Genomic DNA, 16,904 nt, shown 5'->3' on the forward strand with positions numbered 1-16,904 from the left:
GGAAACAGGAGGAGGGAAGGGTGGCAGCTGGCAGGTCCAGCTCTCTTTCCCCAGCCTTGGCGGTAATGCTGACTAGCAGCTCAGATATGCAGTGGCCCCTCCTCCTCCTCCTTCCCCTCCCTCTCTCTCCCCCCTCCCTTTCTCCCCCCTCCCTCTCATCTAGCTGGAGAGCAGTCTGCTTGCTTGTGTGTTCCAGACAAAATCAGCCATCACAGGCAGCAAGCAGACTGATCTCCTAAACAGCTGCCACTCTGCACAGAGAAGAAGGGGGTGAGATGGCTGCGGCATTGAAGGAAAGCTTCGAGAAGTTCTTACACCAGAAGAATTTCTGCACGGACATCTTGGAGAAGATCGAAGCTAAGACCGGGGTGAACAGACGCTACATAGCACTGGGTGAGATCCCGAGCCCTTGGCAGGGTGTCTGGGAGATCAGCTGATGCCCCTTGGGACTGGCACATGTTTACCTTTAAACATCAGGCAGGGTGGTGTGGCCGGCGCTTTAGGGAGGATGCTCCCGGTTATATAGCATTACTTTAATTAAGGTGTAAGATTGGCTAAATAATAAAGGTACAGAACCGGTTAATGAGCACTAGCCATATATCCCGTTATAGAGCGTGTATCCCCGTTATAGAGCGTGTATCCCCGTTATAGAGCGTGTATCGCCGTTATAGAGCGTGTATCGCCGTTATAGAGCGTGTATCGCCGTTATAGAGCGTGTATCGCCGTTATAGAGCGTGTATCCCGTTATAGAGCGTGTATCCCGTTATAGAGCGTGTATCCCGTTCTATCTATGCATCGAGCTGGGCTGATACAGTTGCAATTTGTATGTAATTAGGGCTCTATTATGGGTATTCGGGCTCGATGCTCACATGACACATATGGCAGAAGCGTGTAAGAACCGACCATGACAGCTTTGAGTCAAACTCCCCACTCGCTTCCTGAAGACAAAATGTCATTAGGATCGCTTTCTTTGACCGACAGGCTGAATTGCCAGATTCTAAATGAAATTAATTGCCACTGGGTGTGTGCGTCTGATCGCTCACGGATGGGCTACCATAGTAAGGCCTTTAATGGTCCGAATCGCTCTGTTTTACAACCTGCAAACTGGACCGTGTATTAATATTCGAAGAGGTGTGGAGCCCGACTGCGACTTAATGATGGCCATCTTGAGTTTTGACAGCAGGGCCTTAATAGGTAGTAATGATTACCGCCCGCAGAGGTAAAATTCTCCTATGTTATGATGTAAACAGGGTTATGGGCTATTATGATGGCTAGATATAGCCTAGAGGTTTTCATCTCAAGAAGAGACCTCGGATTCGGAGAGATGAAGTAACTGTACATATTTTTCTGCGAGGGTCAGAGCATCAGAAAAGGACAGGTTGTGTTTAACCCCTTGAAGACACACCTAAACGGTCTCTGGTGTGACTGTTGCTGTGGCGGCTGATGTTATTGTTCTTGCGCAAGCACTTCCTTTATCATCGCTCGCAGACCTCTGCTTATTGCCGTTTCATGAATTATTCAGGCAGGAGCCCTGCGCTGTTGGTCTCGCGTGGACGGGGTGTCTAGGGCTCTTAGGTTGCCTTGCAGTGTCCCGGCCAACAGTACTTTACACGTGCACCTTGTTTACTTGTATCACAGACCATTTAAGAGTTAGAATTCTTCCCAAATCTTCAGTGGCATAACTTCCTTTGTTCAGTGTGGCCAGACTTGGTATGATGAGGCGGCGCTGGCACTTTAAGGCTGGAGGCCATCGAATGATGTAATGCGACTGGGTATATCCATCTGGCAGCCCCGTGCTGCAGCTTCCGATCTGCCGCTGGAGAGTTCTACGGGGTGCTGTTGGCCAGATGGCCGGTCCGGGCCTGAATGTGACACCCGGCCGTCCTTACGAACGCGTGCTTTCTCTGAATGACTTCCACAAAATGAGGTTGGTGGAAGCAGCCATTTTGCTTTATGACAAACAGTAACACGAATAGCTATAGTGTTATTAGAAGAACTAACAAAGAAGCCATTTTTTCCCCCAAAATGTGTTTTCATAAAGGGTTCTAAGATGCATGGTGATACATAGAGGAAAATGAATTGGCTGCTTTGGTGTAGCGCTGGTAGGGGATTCCTCCATGATGTTTTCTCCTGTTAGCAGGTGGGGGCGCTAGAGACACCGGGGTCATGTATAAAGGAGTTGCAGGTGTAAAAAGAAATGCTCATTGAGGTTTTCATTTATTAAGTGTTTGTGAATGAAATCACTCTGTAAAATGTGGCGCCCCATATCCATACCTCCCAACCTCTACCCGCAATGAATCGGGATGCCGGGGGGGGGGGGGAGCATGGGAAGTAGCGTGTCACTTAAACTGGCAACTCTAAGTATGCGCTGTATGCATTCTTGGTTTATACCTTTTATATATATATTGTATCTATAATACAGATGCCTCCTCGTATACAGGAGCCCCGTTCTTAATTGTGTTCTGGACGGATGACTTCTCGTACCCTTTTGTTTGCTATCGGAAAATCTAGCTGGTGACTTAGCTTGTAAACGTGTGACTTAATAAGGAGCACCTTTTGAGATTTCTTTTCCCAAATATTGCATTTTGAACTAAACAAAGTAATTTAAAGATTGAAATTAGCAATATGTGAATGGATTGCACCGGAATTATATTTTATGGGATCACCCAACTCACTCGTTGGAAATGTCCTTCTTGTGTAGGTTTCTTTAAATAATTATATATTTATCTAAAATATGCTTTGTATATATTAACCGGATTAGATAGGAGGTCGCTGACCTATATTTTTTTTTTTTTTTTACATATTCAGGGTTCTGGGAGTTATATTTTACTAGCAGCTGGAAACTGCGATTAAGTACATGAGGCAAATGGGGTGTATGCAAACCCGCTTAAAAGTAATAGACAACAAAGAAACATTTCGTTACTACGAATTTGTATCATGGAAATAATTTGTATCATGGAAAGTAGCTGGTTACCTACAAGCTTGCGATTAAACCGGTTTTGGTGCACGTGGCACGTAGTGGCTGTCTGGGCTTTTTCCTTCCCTGGGTGTACTTCTTGAGTGGCTGTATAAATTATTCATTGATATTGGATACTTTTGGAATGTGGTGATTTCGCATTTTCTAAACACCATGTTTATGTCGCTCTCTGATCACACCGCCATTAGTCCTTTTTTTTGTTTGCTTTCTTAAGCGTGGATGGCTAAGGGTGATGGCAGTTAGTATTATCAGCCTTGGAGTATATTCTTGTCACTACCATTAATTGAAAACTATAAAAGCCTTCACGCTGCAGTACAAATGATAAATTATTATGCCTTCATAATAAATGTACCTGTTATCCAGAAGTGATGCGTTACCCTGTACATTATTATATGCAAATGACCTGCAAATGAATAGCTCAATGTATGTTTTGATCTGATTTTTTCCCTACCTGTGTATGTGTGATGTCATACTAAAGGAACAAGCTAAAATATACATGGTGTATAAGTATAGTATTCATCTTACAGTAGGGTTAAAGGTTTCTACTCTGGTACTATAATGAATTATGGAGGGTGAGCCCAACCCTTGCAGGAAAAGATCCCTGGGGTTGGACTTTTTATATCATGCCTCTGAAACATGGGTTAGTAAATATACCCCAAAGCTCTGCCCGCTTCCTATAAAAACCTTTTGCTTCAGCAAACGTACTCTTGGCCCATCCTACTGGATTCGGTCCACCTAATGTCCCCTTGGATTCAGTTTGACTCGGTTTTCGGCAGTGGCTTATTGCTACATCTACTGCGTGATGTTTTGCTGGATAGTCAAAGTGTAACAGTATACCATTTAGTTTATCGGTTCCTTAACTTGTTCATTCCCACAGAGGGCTCTTTATTTTTTGTAAACCGAGCCCAGGCTTGCGTTGGGATCCAGGTGGCCAAAGCACAACCAGACGCGCAGAACAGCTAAAGCTGCGAGTTTGGGACTGCGTGTCATTCTCCTGGTGTAGGAGGAGGAGGAGGAGGATGGTGGGGAGGAGGTTTTGGGAGTTCCTGGTGTGAACAACGGAGAGATCCAGCCCATTAGCCTCCAAGATGTTTCGGTTCCTTGCAGCAGGTAAGGAACTCGGCGAGGAGGTCTTAATCCCCGACACCTATGGAAACAAACCTTGGCAGTTGTAACGCGTTGAGTAAGGTAAAGAGCGTCCGCTTGGCAAGAACTCTACAGAGATGACAAATAAACCCTGGCACGGTGACCGCGATTCATGCAGAGCAGCTGTAATGCAGGAACTTCGGAGGGGTTGCGTGGCAGCCATCTCTTGTTCCAGATGGAAATGCAGACTTACAGGGAGACTCTCCAAACCTTTATGTTCCTTAATATTTGATATCTAAAGGGGTCAGTAATGCGTTTCTTGGACTTCAAAGGTTTAACCACCTCATTGGCTGAAGTTCCCGAGTTGTCTAAACGTGTGGCTGCGATCATTCTGGAGCCGCCGGACCTGAAGGTTTAAACTACAAACTTCCTGGTTTCTGATTTTTTTTTGTATTGTTAATGCTTTCATTGCTCCGTCTGAGAACGGCTGCATAGTATTTATACGCTACTAACGAGACATATTTTTCCCCCTCTTCCTACAGCAATTATTGGCATTGTTGCGATTTACCTGGTGATCGGTTATGGGGCATCTCTGCTTTGCAACTTAATTGGATTTGCTTACCCTGCTTATATCTCGTAAGTGTTTCCTATTTCCTATATGTGGCTTTTAGCAACAGAAATGTGTTTGGTTACATGTGGTGTGGCACGGAGGGGATCTGGGTCTTTTCATGCGTACACGTGTATGTTTGGGTGCGTTTCTGGTTAAGTTACACATCCACTTTTTTTTTTTTTTCTTACTTGCATCATTAAATATAGACTGAAAGTCATTGTTTTTAATTAGGTTTATGTAGTGTTGGTGACTTTATGCAGATCAATGTATTTGGTGTCCTTGTCTATGTATACGCCCTTTATCAGGTGGGAATTGAGTGCAGAGACATTATAGGGACTAGTCGATTCTGTCCTGAATAAATCCTACATCCGGCGGCCACCTGAACAGACGGAGTGCTCGGCGAATTAATAATTCAGTCCAGCATCGCCAGGTTCCTGGGTCGTTTTCTCAGTTGAGTTCTCTGATTTCAAGGGGTCACAACTGATGAGCAAAACGCATGGAAATGGAGTTGAGAGGCAAATACACAGGAATGGGTTTCAGTGAACTCATCGGGTCCGGAAAGGTAACCACAGTGAGCACCTCTTACTTTCTCTTGATTTAAACTCCTGAACGGAGTTTGGGGGAAATACTCCATTATTACGGTAGTATACTGTACGGGGGGGTTAAGATGCCGCTGTTTCTCCGGATTTCACAAACATAATGTGATAATTCTCTTGTGAAATCCTGAGAAATATTACTTTACTGCATTTCAACATTTTCACTGCAGAGGAGATGTGATAGAAACATTTGTAATACAAGGCATGTGACGAAGTACAGGAGGGACATTTATTTCAAATGGGGGGAAGATGTTAGAACAAGAGGTCCCAATCTAACGCTAGAGGGGCACAAGCTTCAATGTAAGATTTTTTTTTTCACTTTACTGAGAGGGTGGTAGATAAGGGGAACAGCCTCCCAGCAGAAATGGTAAAGGCTATTACAGACAGGGAATTTAAACATGTATGGGATAAGCATATTGCTCCTGAGAAAAGACAAAGGACTGATTTAAGGTTTGTACAGCATGGGCAGACAAGATGGGGTAACTTCTTATCTGTCCTCAAATGCCATGTTTCCTCAACATTGAATAAATAGCAGTTGTTTGCGCAAACCACGTATAGAGTGACTTGTTTTCCTTCCTTGGAAGGACCAGACAGTGTAAAAATATAACCCAAATGTCATCCTGGGACATATGTAAAGAAAAAAGCCCAGCGTCATATGATATGTTTACAGGAGCGCCGGGCGCGAGGATGATATTTCGGGTAAATAGGTGGAGATGATGTTTGTTGCATCACTGTTCTCCAGCTCTACATATGTTCATATATAAAGTATTTTATTTTTTTATGTATTAATCTAAACCTATGCTTAATGCTGGGATTTACATTTTATTAACCCTTTCAAGGGTTTCATGGAAAAATATAAACAAAAATGCCACTTACTCAAAGAACCAATAAGGATCAGAATTGGGCATTCTGGATGACTACTTATGGCGATCGGCATTGAAGTCCAAGTTAACAGAGTAGATCATAAAACCCTGAGCGCGCGTATATACATAAGTTCAGGAAAACGAGAGGAGGTTTCGTTTCAAAACTTTAAATAATCCATATTTCCTCCAAATGTCGGCAGTAAATTGAAGTGCTTTAAGGGAATGAAGTGTTATTAGGGAAACAATAGTTTCTGCCATAGGAGAAGAGAAAAAACAAATACAAAACATTATTGCACTTTTTAAAGAGTTTCCTTTTAGGCTGATTGCCATCTCTGACCTGGCATGGGCGTCCACAGGGATTTTTCCAGGGGGCAAAATATCCTCCCCACCTTTCCCCTGCCCTACCCCAATACTTCCTTTCCTTGTGCCCATACCTTCATTGACTCCTGGTGGGAGCAAATGTTATTTACCCATTAATATGATAACTGACATGACCGTGGTAGTAGTAGTTAACACACCAGCATGTATTCGTGCAACATGAGAACGTTCTTTACAATATCTGGGGTGGTAAAGATTACCCACAACTGCCCCTGTCTGCTATTCCTATGGCGTTCAGCAAGTAATGTGTATCATGGGAGCTGCAGATAACCACAAAAGTTGCAGTGCCCTCCACTAATATTGGCACGTTTGGGGTAAATATGAGCAAAGAAGGCTGTGCTTTCGTGGATATCAAACAATTTCCAACCCAACACAAGTGTGAGATATATATATATATATATATATATATATGTGTGTGTATGTATGTATGTGGCACAATGATTGGTATCCTTATAGTGAATACTTCTGCTCTGAATCTTCTTCTATAATGCCTGATGAGGTTGGAGAATACATGGCACAGGATCTGAGACCATTCTCTCCATACAGAATCTCTCCAGATCCTTCACATTGCGAGGTTAAGACTCTCGTCTTAGTTCACCCCACTGGTTTTTCTATGACGTTCAAGTCTGGGGACTGGGATGGCCATAGTAAGACCTTGATTTTGGGATTCGGAATTTGGTCCCCTCTTGCCCCCCCTCCGACGCCCCCATGTGTCCTGGATATATATACTATTCTACACCATTACCCAAAGCCAGAACATACTTTATACACACTAGTGCTATACTGTATCAACCATATCTTATTAAGCCTACAAAAAGTAGCATCTGTTTGACGTTTTTCTTAATTAAATAGATGAAACGATGTTTTAAGGCACACAGGCCTCGGGAATATGAAACTCTGTAAATACTAGACGTCTCCTGACCTAGAAAACAAATAGGGCACCTTTTTTTTCTGGCTGCAGTGAATCTGCTTCCAAAAGCCCAGCGAACGATTGATTACAGAGAATATGCTGTACCCGATACTGGAAATAGAACAAACTGGATTAAAAATGACTTTAACCCCTTAAAGTGGACCTGTCACCCGTAAAGATGTGGATGGCGGGGTCCATTACAGAATTGTAACACTTTATATGCTGCTTTATATGTAACTTTATCTCTACTCTGCATAGAGCTAACTGGGTTGGGAAAGGAAACATTTAAGCGTATTTTCTTTATACATTTCCTCTCCAATTGTCTAGCGTAAGGTATAGGTGACAATTTACTACATTTATAGTTTATAGGGATACTCCGAATTCTTGCCCTCGAGGACTGGAATTTTGCATCCAGGTATAATAAAATGAAGGGGGTAGCGGGGTCTTGTCTAAGGACCAGTTTATTATGGCAAATACTTTGCACTGGTCCTTGAAGGGTTAATTCCACATCTAATATAAACTCGTTTAATGTAATGAATTGGCTTACTGCAAAAATACTTGTTATAATAAATATGTGCAAGACTGGGCCGGATTAATTAGACTAAACAAAGTATTTTATTACCTTTTAAATAACTATGGAGCTCCTAGAATTAGCAGTGTGGCACAGGGAACCCACAAAATAATAGTGCCCCTTTATAATTTACAGTGAGGTACATGTGTGGGGCACATATGTATGTGTGTATATTGATGAATATGATGTCGTAGAATCTGATCAGAATGACCACAAAAGTGCCTATATATGTAGTCATGGCAGCAAGCATTTCCTTCCACTTGGATGCGTTTTTGTCATGCATTGTATAAAGCGGGGGGCAGAAGGGCCATCATACTGTATGGGCATATGGCCGAGCATGGTGGAAATGTTATTCCACTGCAGGTAGCTGATCTACTAACCTTATCAAGCTCAGCCACATGTTCTATGTCACAGCTGTTAACATAGGTAGGCTTTATTGCCACTAAAGTGATCGGGCAACTATAAACTCAGCCTGTGTATAATAGTTGTAGACCGCAGGGCTAGGTGCTGGTATGTCGCATGGCGGGCATCTTATTATCCTCTATGAGGGACCTTGGAGTAAACCTTCAATAGACACCATATGCTTCTTCATGCTATGTCACTGACACCCGTGGCCTCGTGAGGACACTCTGCTTATCCCTGCAACCACAGCTATTGTGTCAAATGTGGCATGGGTTACCAACCGCTCTGGCATTTGATACGACTTCATGTTCATCCAGCCCATGAGTCGGAATTTGTAGGGGGCAAAACATGAAACCCAGTGAGATACACTATCCTTTATTGCTTGTGATCTCTAGAGCACCTCCGTCACACTAGAAACCTGTGTGATGCGCTTCCCTCACAGGAGGCCCTTGACAATCCCTGCTTGTCTACAGGGGGGGGGGGTCTGTGCTGTGCCTTTTGCTTGCACAGACCTGCGTATTATAAACACCCCCCCCCCCCCCCCCATACACGGCTCACCCATGCAGGCTGCTTAAATGGAGGCCTCTGTCTTCTCAGCCTTCGCTGCCGCCTGCCACCTACTGGCATCTGTGTGCAATGCACGTTTACATGCACGTTTACATGCACCTCTCTCATGGACATATTAAAGAGATGTGAATCCAGCCCAGGTGCAAGAAGCAACATTTACTCACCACTTGACCATATAATTGTAAAGTGGATACTGAGTAGACAGTTGCTCTTCTGCCCTGGCGCATCATTTCTGGATAGGTGTATATAAATGCATGGCTTGCAGACACTTCCAACCATGCAGAGGGTTTATTGGTTCATCATGAGCATTTACTGCCTGCGAGCATTACATTGCTGTACACGTTTATATGCTTTGGTTTAATGCCTTTTTTTTTTTTTATTAGTTCTATTAGTCATGCTTTATGAGTAATTTATTATTGTAGCTCAGCTCCAGGGGAAAACCTCTGATGAGCACTCGCTCCAGCCCTAATTTAATGCTAGGTTTATTATGCCCTCCTTACTAGGAGTCACCTGTATTTCTGATCTGGGTTATTCCTCACACTAGAGGTAGGGGTTAGTGTGTACATCTGTATTAACTAGTGAGTGTGAGTATCCGTGTGCTACACACAGTCTCAATCTATCATGGAGTATTCATCTCTGCTACCATGTAGGAGAGGACAGCGGACATCGCTGTAACCCTAAAGAAGCAGGAATTTGGTATACCTGCAAATACCAGAAGGACCTTTTGGCTGTAAATACCTAGCACTTTTATTCTGCCATCACCCCAGTTGTTTAAATACATGTAAAACAAAGCAGCCAAATAACCGGCATTGGCTAGTTGTCTCTAACAAATAATCCCATAACCTCCCCTACTTATTTTCATAAAAGAATTTAAGCGGACAAGAACCCAACTGAGTACATTAAAGATGTGCTGTTGGCTGAAACGGCCAATCCTGTTGGTCAAAAATTACCGACCTGATGTAGTTGAATGTATGAACATACAAAGCCTGAAGCATCTTTGAACGTGTTAGATCTGTACAGACTGGATACATGTTAGTGCCGCTTTGGTCTTCTTAGTCTGCCAGTCCATCTGACGAAGTGATCTCTGAGGTCCAGGAAGCTTCTGTAACCAGGTCTTCCCACCGTGGGGTGTAAAGGTACAGAGCGCTCCTTTACAAGGGAATGTAATCTTGTGTGCAAAGATCACCATAGCTGCACCTCTTTAATTGGTTTTACATAAACACTATAGAAGTCAGACTTTAATAATATACCGGGATTTTATTAATGAAGCCGCTGATTGCCCTGCCTGGGTGTGTGTCCACAGAGAGGGGGCGAACTGGTTTTAGGTACTCCCAACATTTTCTTCACAATCGTTTTCTTATTCCTGCTTTTGTATTTCTTCTCACTTTCTCCGCTCTTCTCCATATTTTTCTTATTGAGGCTCTTTAATATATATTCACCTCTCTTTGGCAACCTGTTTCCTACAGCCTGTTTTAAAATATATATATATATATATATATATATATATATAATATATTAAACACTTTAACTAGCTTTCTACGCAAGGTCGGGGTTTTCATCCTTTGGCGTATAGCAAAGAAAATGCAGAGTTGCACTTTTGTGGTCATTCTGATGAGATCCTATGACATCATAGTCATCAATATGCGGGATTGCAGAGAGAGCTCTGCGTTGGTGAAGGCACCTTCCTCTTGTCTCAGTCGTGTTTACCAAGGATGATTCTGTATATACTGTGCACAGGATATCCATTCCCCTGCAATAAACAAATCATAAGGGCCGGGGGCACCTAGCAAAGAAAGCATTTGGGAAAAGTGTCAGTAATAAGAAAAATAATAAACGAGTAACGCCATCTTTTTTTCCCCGTCGTTCCATATTATTGTCATCTAGGGAGGAGCACACTTCTCACACACACGTTTGGGTTTCTGGGATAACATGCAATTGTTCCATTCTTTTAGAATCAAGGCGATTGAGAGTCCGAGTAAAGATGATGACACGCAGTGGCTCACTTATTGGGTGGTGTATGGCATCTTCAGCATCATTGAATTCTTCTCCGATATATTCCTTTCCTGGTTTCCTTTCTACTACATGATCAAGGTTAGTATGCGTGGCACTGTTTTTTTTTTTTGTTTGTTTTTTTTTCTTCCTTTCTATCTCACTTGTGTTGCGTTCCTTGAAAATGGAAATACGACAATGTATTCTGAAACAAATGTGGGATCTATTCACGAAAGAGCATCTGCTGCAAGAAGAGCTTAGTTGGCCCTGTATAATGCATGGTTACATCGGTGACATTTCTTCTGTCTCGTTGCCCATTATCCAGGACGAGCTCAGTCTTTCTTGCCGGATAAACCTTCCACTGTTGGCCCTTTTGTAATGAACATTAAAAAGACCGCCTTGTCACAAGGAAAATTTTAGCGTACTACCAAAAAATGTTTTGTTTTTTTATAGAAGAATTGATGAAAAGATCACACAATCTACACCAATAGTTTAACTGGGTATCTTTTCAGTTATCTTGTTAAAAACCTGCCAGGATGCAGTATCTGTACAAGTTCTACACTGGAGGACACATCCCTTGGTAAATGTCTGTAACAATAAAATAGGGTGAGATAACAGGTGGGTGTGCGCTGTGTTACAGCCTCTGTTTGCATAATCCAGCCGAGGGATCCAGGCTCTTGATAACATAAACCATGAAAGGAGGTAGGAGTGTAGCGCAAGTATGTGACCGCCTGTATGGATTTTATATAAATATATATAGAATCTAAAGAAAAAGAGATATTTGCTTTATTTTCTATAACTGGATTCAGTATTTAGTTAAAAAAATGATGCATTTTATTGTGGAAGAATAGAAAAGAAAACTAGTTTCTTAGGGTTTTGGGACCCCGGAGGCCTCTCCTTCAGACGGTGTCTTCCAGGGTGGCCCTGGCACTTTTAAGACCACTCATTCACCAGTGCGGCTGCCCACTGAAGGACACGATCTGCTGCTGGAGTGGGAGTCAATGTGCAGAGCCAATGGCAACTGGCCCACTCAGCATTTCCCTGGTTTGCCAGATGGTCGGTCCATGCAGTGTGTTTTCAGGGAAAAAAGTTTCTCCTTCACCTGTTTTTTGTCTTAGCTTTTTTTTTCTTCCAATGCTTGCTGTTAATCACACATTTTGTAGTACTCCGAATATGATCGCTTTTGCCGTTAATCTGTAACTGTGGATTTTCTATTTATTTCTGTAATCATAATCTGTAACTGTGGATTTTCTATTTATTTATTTACCATTGGCAGCTGTGACATTGTTGCCAAGATCCACTTCTTGTTTTAATCTTGATATTAACCACAAATTAGGTTAAATTCTACAAATTTGCATTTGCAGGAGGCATGTGATGTTGTGATTTCTGAAGGGGTGTGAAAATGTAACTAAAAGGGCGATGCCATATCCATTATTAAGAGACTGTATAACATCCCTGACAGCCTCACAAAATGCTTCTTAAAAGTACTTTTTTAAGAATGCACATAAAACTATAAAAAAAATAATAAATCTCTTGCCTTAGGAAGAAGCTGCAGCCCCCTCCTCCTGTAGTCTGATGATTCTCACCACCGATTGGCTGATTGAAGCATTGACATGTTTTTTTTTGCTGAACCATTAATTTTTAATAGTCATTAACCCTTTGTAGAAGCTTAAATCAGAAAAAGAAATATTCCTCTCTGAATTCATAGTTGTTGTTATTTAGCTTATTAACCGTGACCCATTTATCCGAAGGTGAGTGGCTGGCAAGATCTGTTTAGAAACTGATTTCCATTGTGCTATACAAAACCTTTAGTGTACATATAGATAAATAAGTGTATATACTTCTATCTGTATACTATTTCTTACCTATTGGGCTTTCGGTCTTGTTTTGTAGTGCGGGTTCCTGCTGTGGTGCATGTCTCCCAGCCCTTCCAACGGCTCTGTTCTGCTCTACAAAAAAATCATCCGTCCCTTTTTCCTAAAACACGAGGGGGAGATGGACCGCTTGGTGAAGGACATTAAAGACAAAGCTTCTGAAACTGCTGATACTATCGGCAAAGAAGGTGAGATACATCAAACTCTGGATATATATATATATATATATATATATGTCCCAGAGTCACAATTTACAATCCTCTTATCTGCCTTGGAGAAGAGATCCAGGTTTGGGAGAGGTTACTAAATTGGATGCGTAGGTTTACAGATACACTTACCTGGGAACTTTCTGAATGAGCCGACACTGAGACTCTTGCAATGGTCACCCTTTAATAGCCCACTGTGAAGATTCTACTTAGCGACTCGCCAAATGTGTTACCCAAAAGGCTCTAATAACGGTCCTAAAGGATACCTTCACTCACTGTTTAAATGTACACTTAATTGAGTCCCCTGTATTCAAGCAGGAATATTATACATAACCTACTGATGGCAATCCCTGTATAGAACATACTTCAGTAGGTAAGGCGACTTTGACGATTTAGTTACACAGTATACAAGGCCAGCCAAACTCTTCAGGCAACAGACGCTTGCTGGGGATGGCCCTTCACAAAGCATAGCGACGTGAGGGAGAGCAAAGACTCTGCTTGGTTAATAGACTCTATTGGCGTCCAATGGTGTTACTAATTAATACATTTATTTGTTTCAGCTAAAAAAGCTACTGTGAACCTTCTGGGTGACGAGAAGAAAAGCTCCTAAGCGGCCGCCATGAAGACACCCCTTATACGCTACTGTTATAAGGGGGCTATATGAGACAGACCCCCTGCCAGAGGGGCCTGAAACACACAGAGCATTGACTGACTGCAGAGTGCTGTATTTCAAGCCTCGCTTGCATTATGGGGGGGTCGATACTGTTGCCTTGGAAACCTGTTTTTTTGATATGAAGAACAAACGTGTTGAAGTAGTTATACTATTTTTGCTGTTGTCTGTAGTGAGGGGCTGGGGTAAGCGTTTTATTTAAAAGCAGTCTGCAGTGTCCAAAATGTATTCAAAAATCACTTTTTATTCTGTGAGGAAAAGGCTTTCCAAATGCATTGTCTTGTCCTGCAGTATGTGGACCTAAATAAAATGAAGTCAGTCTATACATCGCCGGAGCTTTGTGGTTTTTGGTTAAATCATGTAATTTATTTATGAGGGGATATTTATCCAAACCCCTGTGTGAAGCAATACATTCACGCTCCTTACTGAAGCAGTGAGGTCACGAGGAGCCTGGCAGGTAAGGGGTGTTTTTAACATTAATGCTGCAAATGGACAGTGTGTGTCTCTGTCTGACACACAGACACGGACGCCCCTTTCTTTGAAGAAAATAACTGTATAATGTATCAGCAGCAGCCTCTGCGGGCCAGACTGCAAATTACGGTATCTGAGGGAAGAAAACCTTTTCTGCCGCTGTTTAAGTGGAATATAACGTGTGTGTAATATATATTACACAAAGCTTGCAAAAATTTTATGTCTGAAATATGCAACCGTCTACCTGCTTTAGACTTCCCATTTTAACTTTATAATATGTAAATAAGGACTTGCCCCAGCATCCAGATTACACACACAATGTACCCAGCACCCGCAGTCAGGTCTCCTCTCCGTCTGTGCTCTTCTGGCTCATGTGTACCCTTTATTCGTTCTAAAGCTTTTAGGCCTAAAACAGTAACATTAATGGATAGACTGTCAAAATACACCCTTACAAATGCCTGCGCACGCGCACACGCACACACACACACACACACGCTTTCCCTTAGACATCCTTGCTCAAAAATACCTTCAAAATACATATTCCCCCTTTTCCTCAAATTCTTTCCCCAGATCTCACCCCTTTCTGTATATCTGCCCTTTTCTTTAGCTCTTTATTGCTCCCTACCTCTCTCTTATCCCCATTTTCTTTGATACCCCCTTCCTTCTCTCCTTTCTCTATTCACCCTCTTATCCATTATCATCCCACCTTTTCCCAATCTTATCTTTATTTCCCCCTATGTTTCCTCTTTGTTCCCGTCTCTATATCCATTTCCATTTCCATTTCCTCTATACTCCTCAGTATCTCTTTACCTATCTGTGGTGCGAGTGCATACAGACCTCTGTCTCACCGCTTCATCTCTTCATTTGTCAGTAGTAGGTTTAAAGAAAACTGGTCCCATTTGTAACTATTGTTCTATTGTACCAGCTCAGTGACACCTGACTTTAGCGCTGTGTGGTTTTTTTTATTTTTATACCATTCACAAAAGGATATCTCACTAAAGCTGCTCATGAAAGAGATGTGAACGGGGCAGTTTAACGTGTTGGGTGAATCTGAGCCAGCTACCGAAGTCCCACTGGCTGTGGATTTAGACAGCTACCGCTCTAGCAAAATCCAAGGCACCTGATCGCCATTTAAATCATTTTACTGAGCCTTCCACCTGCACCCAAATTTCTCCTCTCAGGAATTGAGCAGATTTTTCCATTTACTAAGAGAACTCAGGGGGGCTTATGTAAATACAACAGCACGTGTTCTAAATTGGGTTTATTTATTATACAATCAATAACGTGTAAGAGGGAATGAAGGTCTGCCCAGTGTCCCATGAGCATTAGCAATAAACATAATTGTACAATAAAAGACAGCTTTTATGGACTGCCAGAGATATATTACACTATAGTTTTTGTTAAGGTACATTTCACGCCAAAGAACATGACCTAAGGTTTGGATTTTATTCACTAAACCTGGATTTTACAGTCAAGTTCAAATGTTTCAACCTCCTTTCAAATTGTCACTATTTATTTTGAAAGCTCAATCCAGATGAGGGCTTCCTTCAAAAAGCCTGAGTTGGCCCTCCATAATGTACAGTTGAATCAGTGAATTGACACTTAGGAAATGCCCATATTAACTATAGATTCCTCCGTCGGAGAATCTCTTTCGGGTCAGCCCTTTGTTATATAGGTGGATTGGACATGTCTCAGTTAACAGCAACCCTATCTCTAGTGAATAAACCCTTGTTGGAGGAGGTTCTGAAAGACATCATGGTCCCATGTTCTACATGAGCCTGCTGCTGAGCTACCCTTGCATGTGGCAAGCAATTTTTTAAAATTTAAACACTAAAGTACAAAAGAAGTGTATTTACATTTTTTAAGAATAGTAATATATTCCTATTGGTTTGACTTATCCAGCAGTCATGTACAGTTGTATTAAAGTACATCCTCTTTGAATTATGTGGTTTTACGTATCAGGACATAATTGTTTCTTAGCAGATCTAAAATCTGGTAAATAAACACCCCCCCAGATGAACAACAACCCATGACATCTATCATGTCATGATTTAATAAAACAAGCCAAAAATCAAGGGCCCTAGGTCCTGTGGCTGCAAAACAAGCCGAATGTGAGATAAAACCCATTCGTAAATTGAAATCACAGATGAAAACCTGGTGTGTTATTAATATTCCATCTGTTCAGGATATTATTCATGTTCCGAACTTCTGTGTAACTGTCATTAAAAAAAGACTGCCAACGTGTTATCTGCTTGTTCTGGTTCTGCCCAAGTAGCCTTCTGCTCCTACCAATTAGATATACTGAATATAGCTCTTGTACCCGACGTCATGTATTCCCAGATATTTGACCTGTGTTTATCAGCCATGAAATGATGCAACGGTAACACATATTTGTCTAGAATTTGGATGGATAAACGGTTAGCTCTCAATCTATAAGCAAATCGCAATGCTTCCATATACCATACGTTTTGATACTACCGTATTTCCCCATGTATAAGACGCACCTTAATTTTGGGGCCCGAAATTTGAAAAAAATGCATCATAAAATTCGTACTCATCCTCATTACTTCCATCCACTAACTGCCCCTAAATTAACCCTAAACACCCCATCAACCATAACTGCCCCTAAATTAACCCCCACCTCCCCTAACTTTCAGCAGCCAATATTAATTTTATACTTACTGTTAGATGAGTTGCTGTCTGAGCAGTGTGAATGCTTTAAGGAAGGGGGCAG

At 42.0% G+C, this 16,904-nt stretch overlaps 1 protein-coding gene across 1 annotated transcript; it reads left to right on the forward strand.

Annotated features, from left to right (window-relative positions):
* The first annotated feature begins 275 nt into the window (after positions 1-275).
* On the forward strand, positions 276-13,639 carry LOC149302978 (receptor expression-enhancing protein 5-like). The gene is made up of 5 exons (XM_089481863.1): positions 276-393; positions 4,606-4,699; positions 10,913-11,051; positions 12,843-13,011; positions 13,590-13,639. Exons 1-5 carry the CDS (start codon positions 276-278, stop codon positions 13,637-13,639), a joined length of 570 nt encoding a protein of 189 aa, XP_089337989.1.
* The last annotated feature ends 3,265 nt before the right edge of the window (positions 13,640-16,904 follow it).

Source organism: Sceloporus occidentalis, unplaced genomic scaffold (genome assembly GCF_023333645.1).
Source record: "Sceloporus occidentalis isolate IW3139 unplaced genomic scaffold, rSceOcc1.0.p SCAF_16, whole genome shotgun sequence".
Classification (NCBI taxonomy): domain Eukaryota; kingdom Metazoa; phylum Chordata; class Lepidosauria; order Squamata; family Phrynosomatidae; genus Sceloporus; species Sceloporus occidentalis.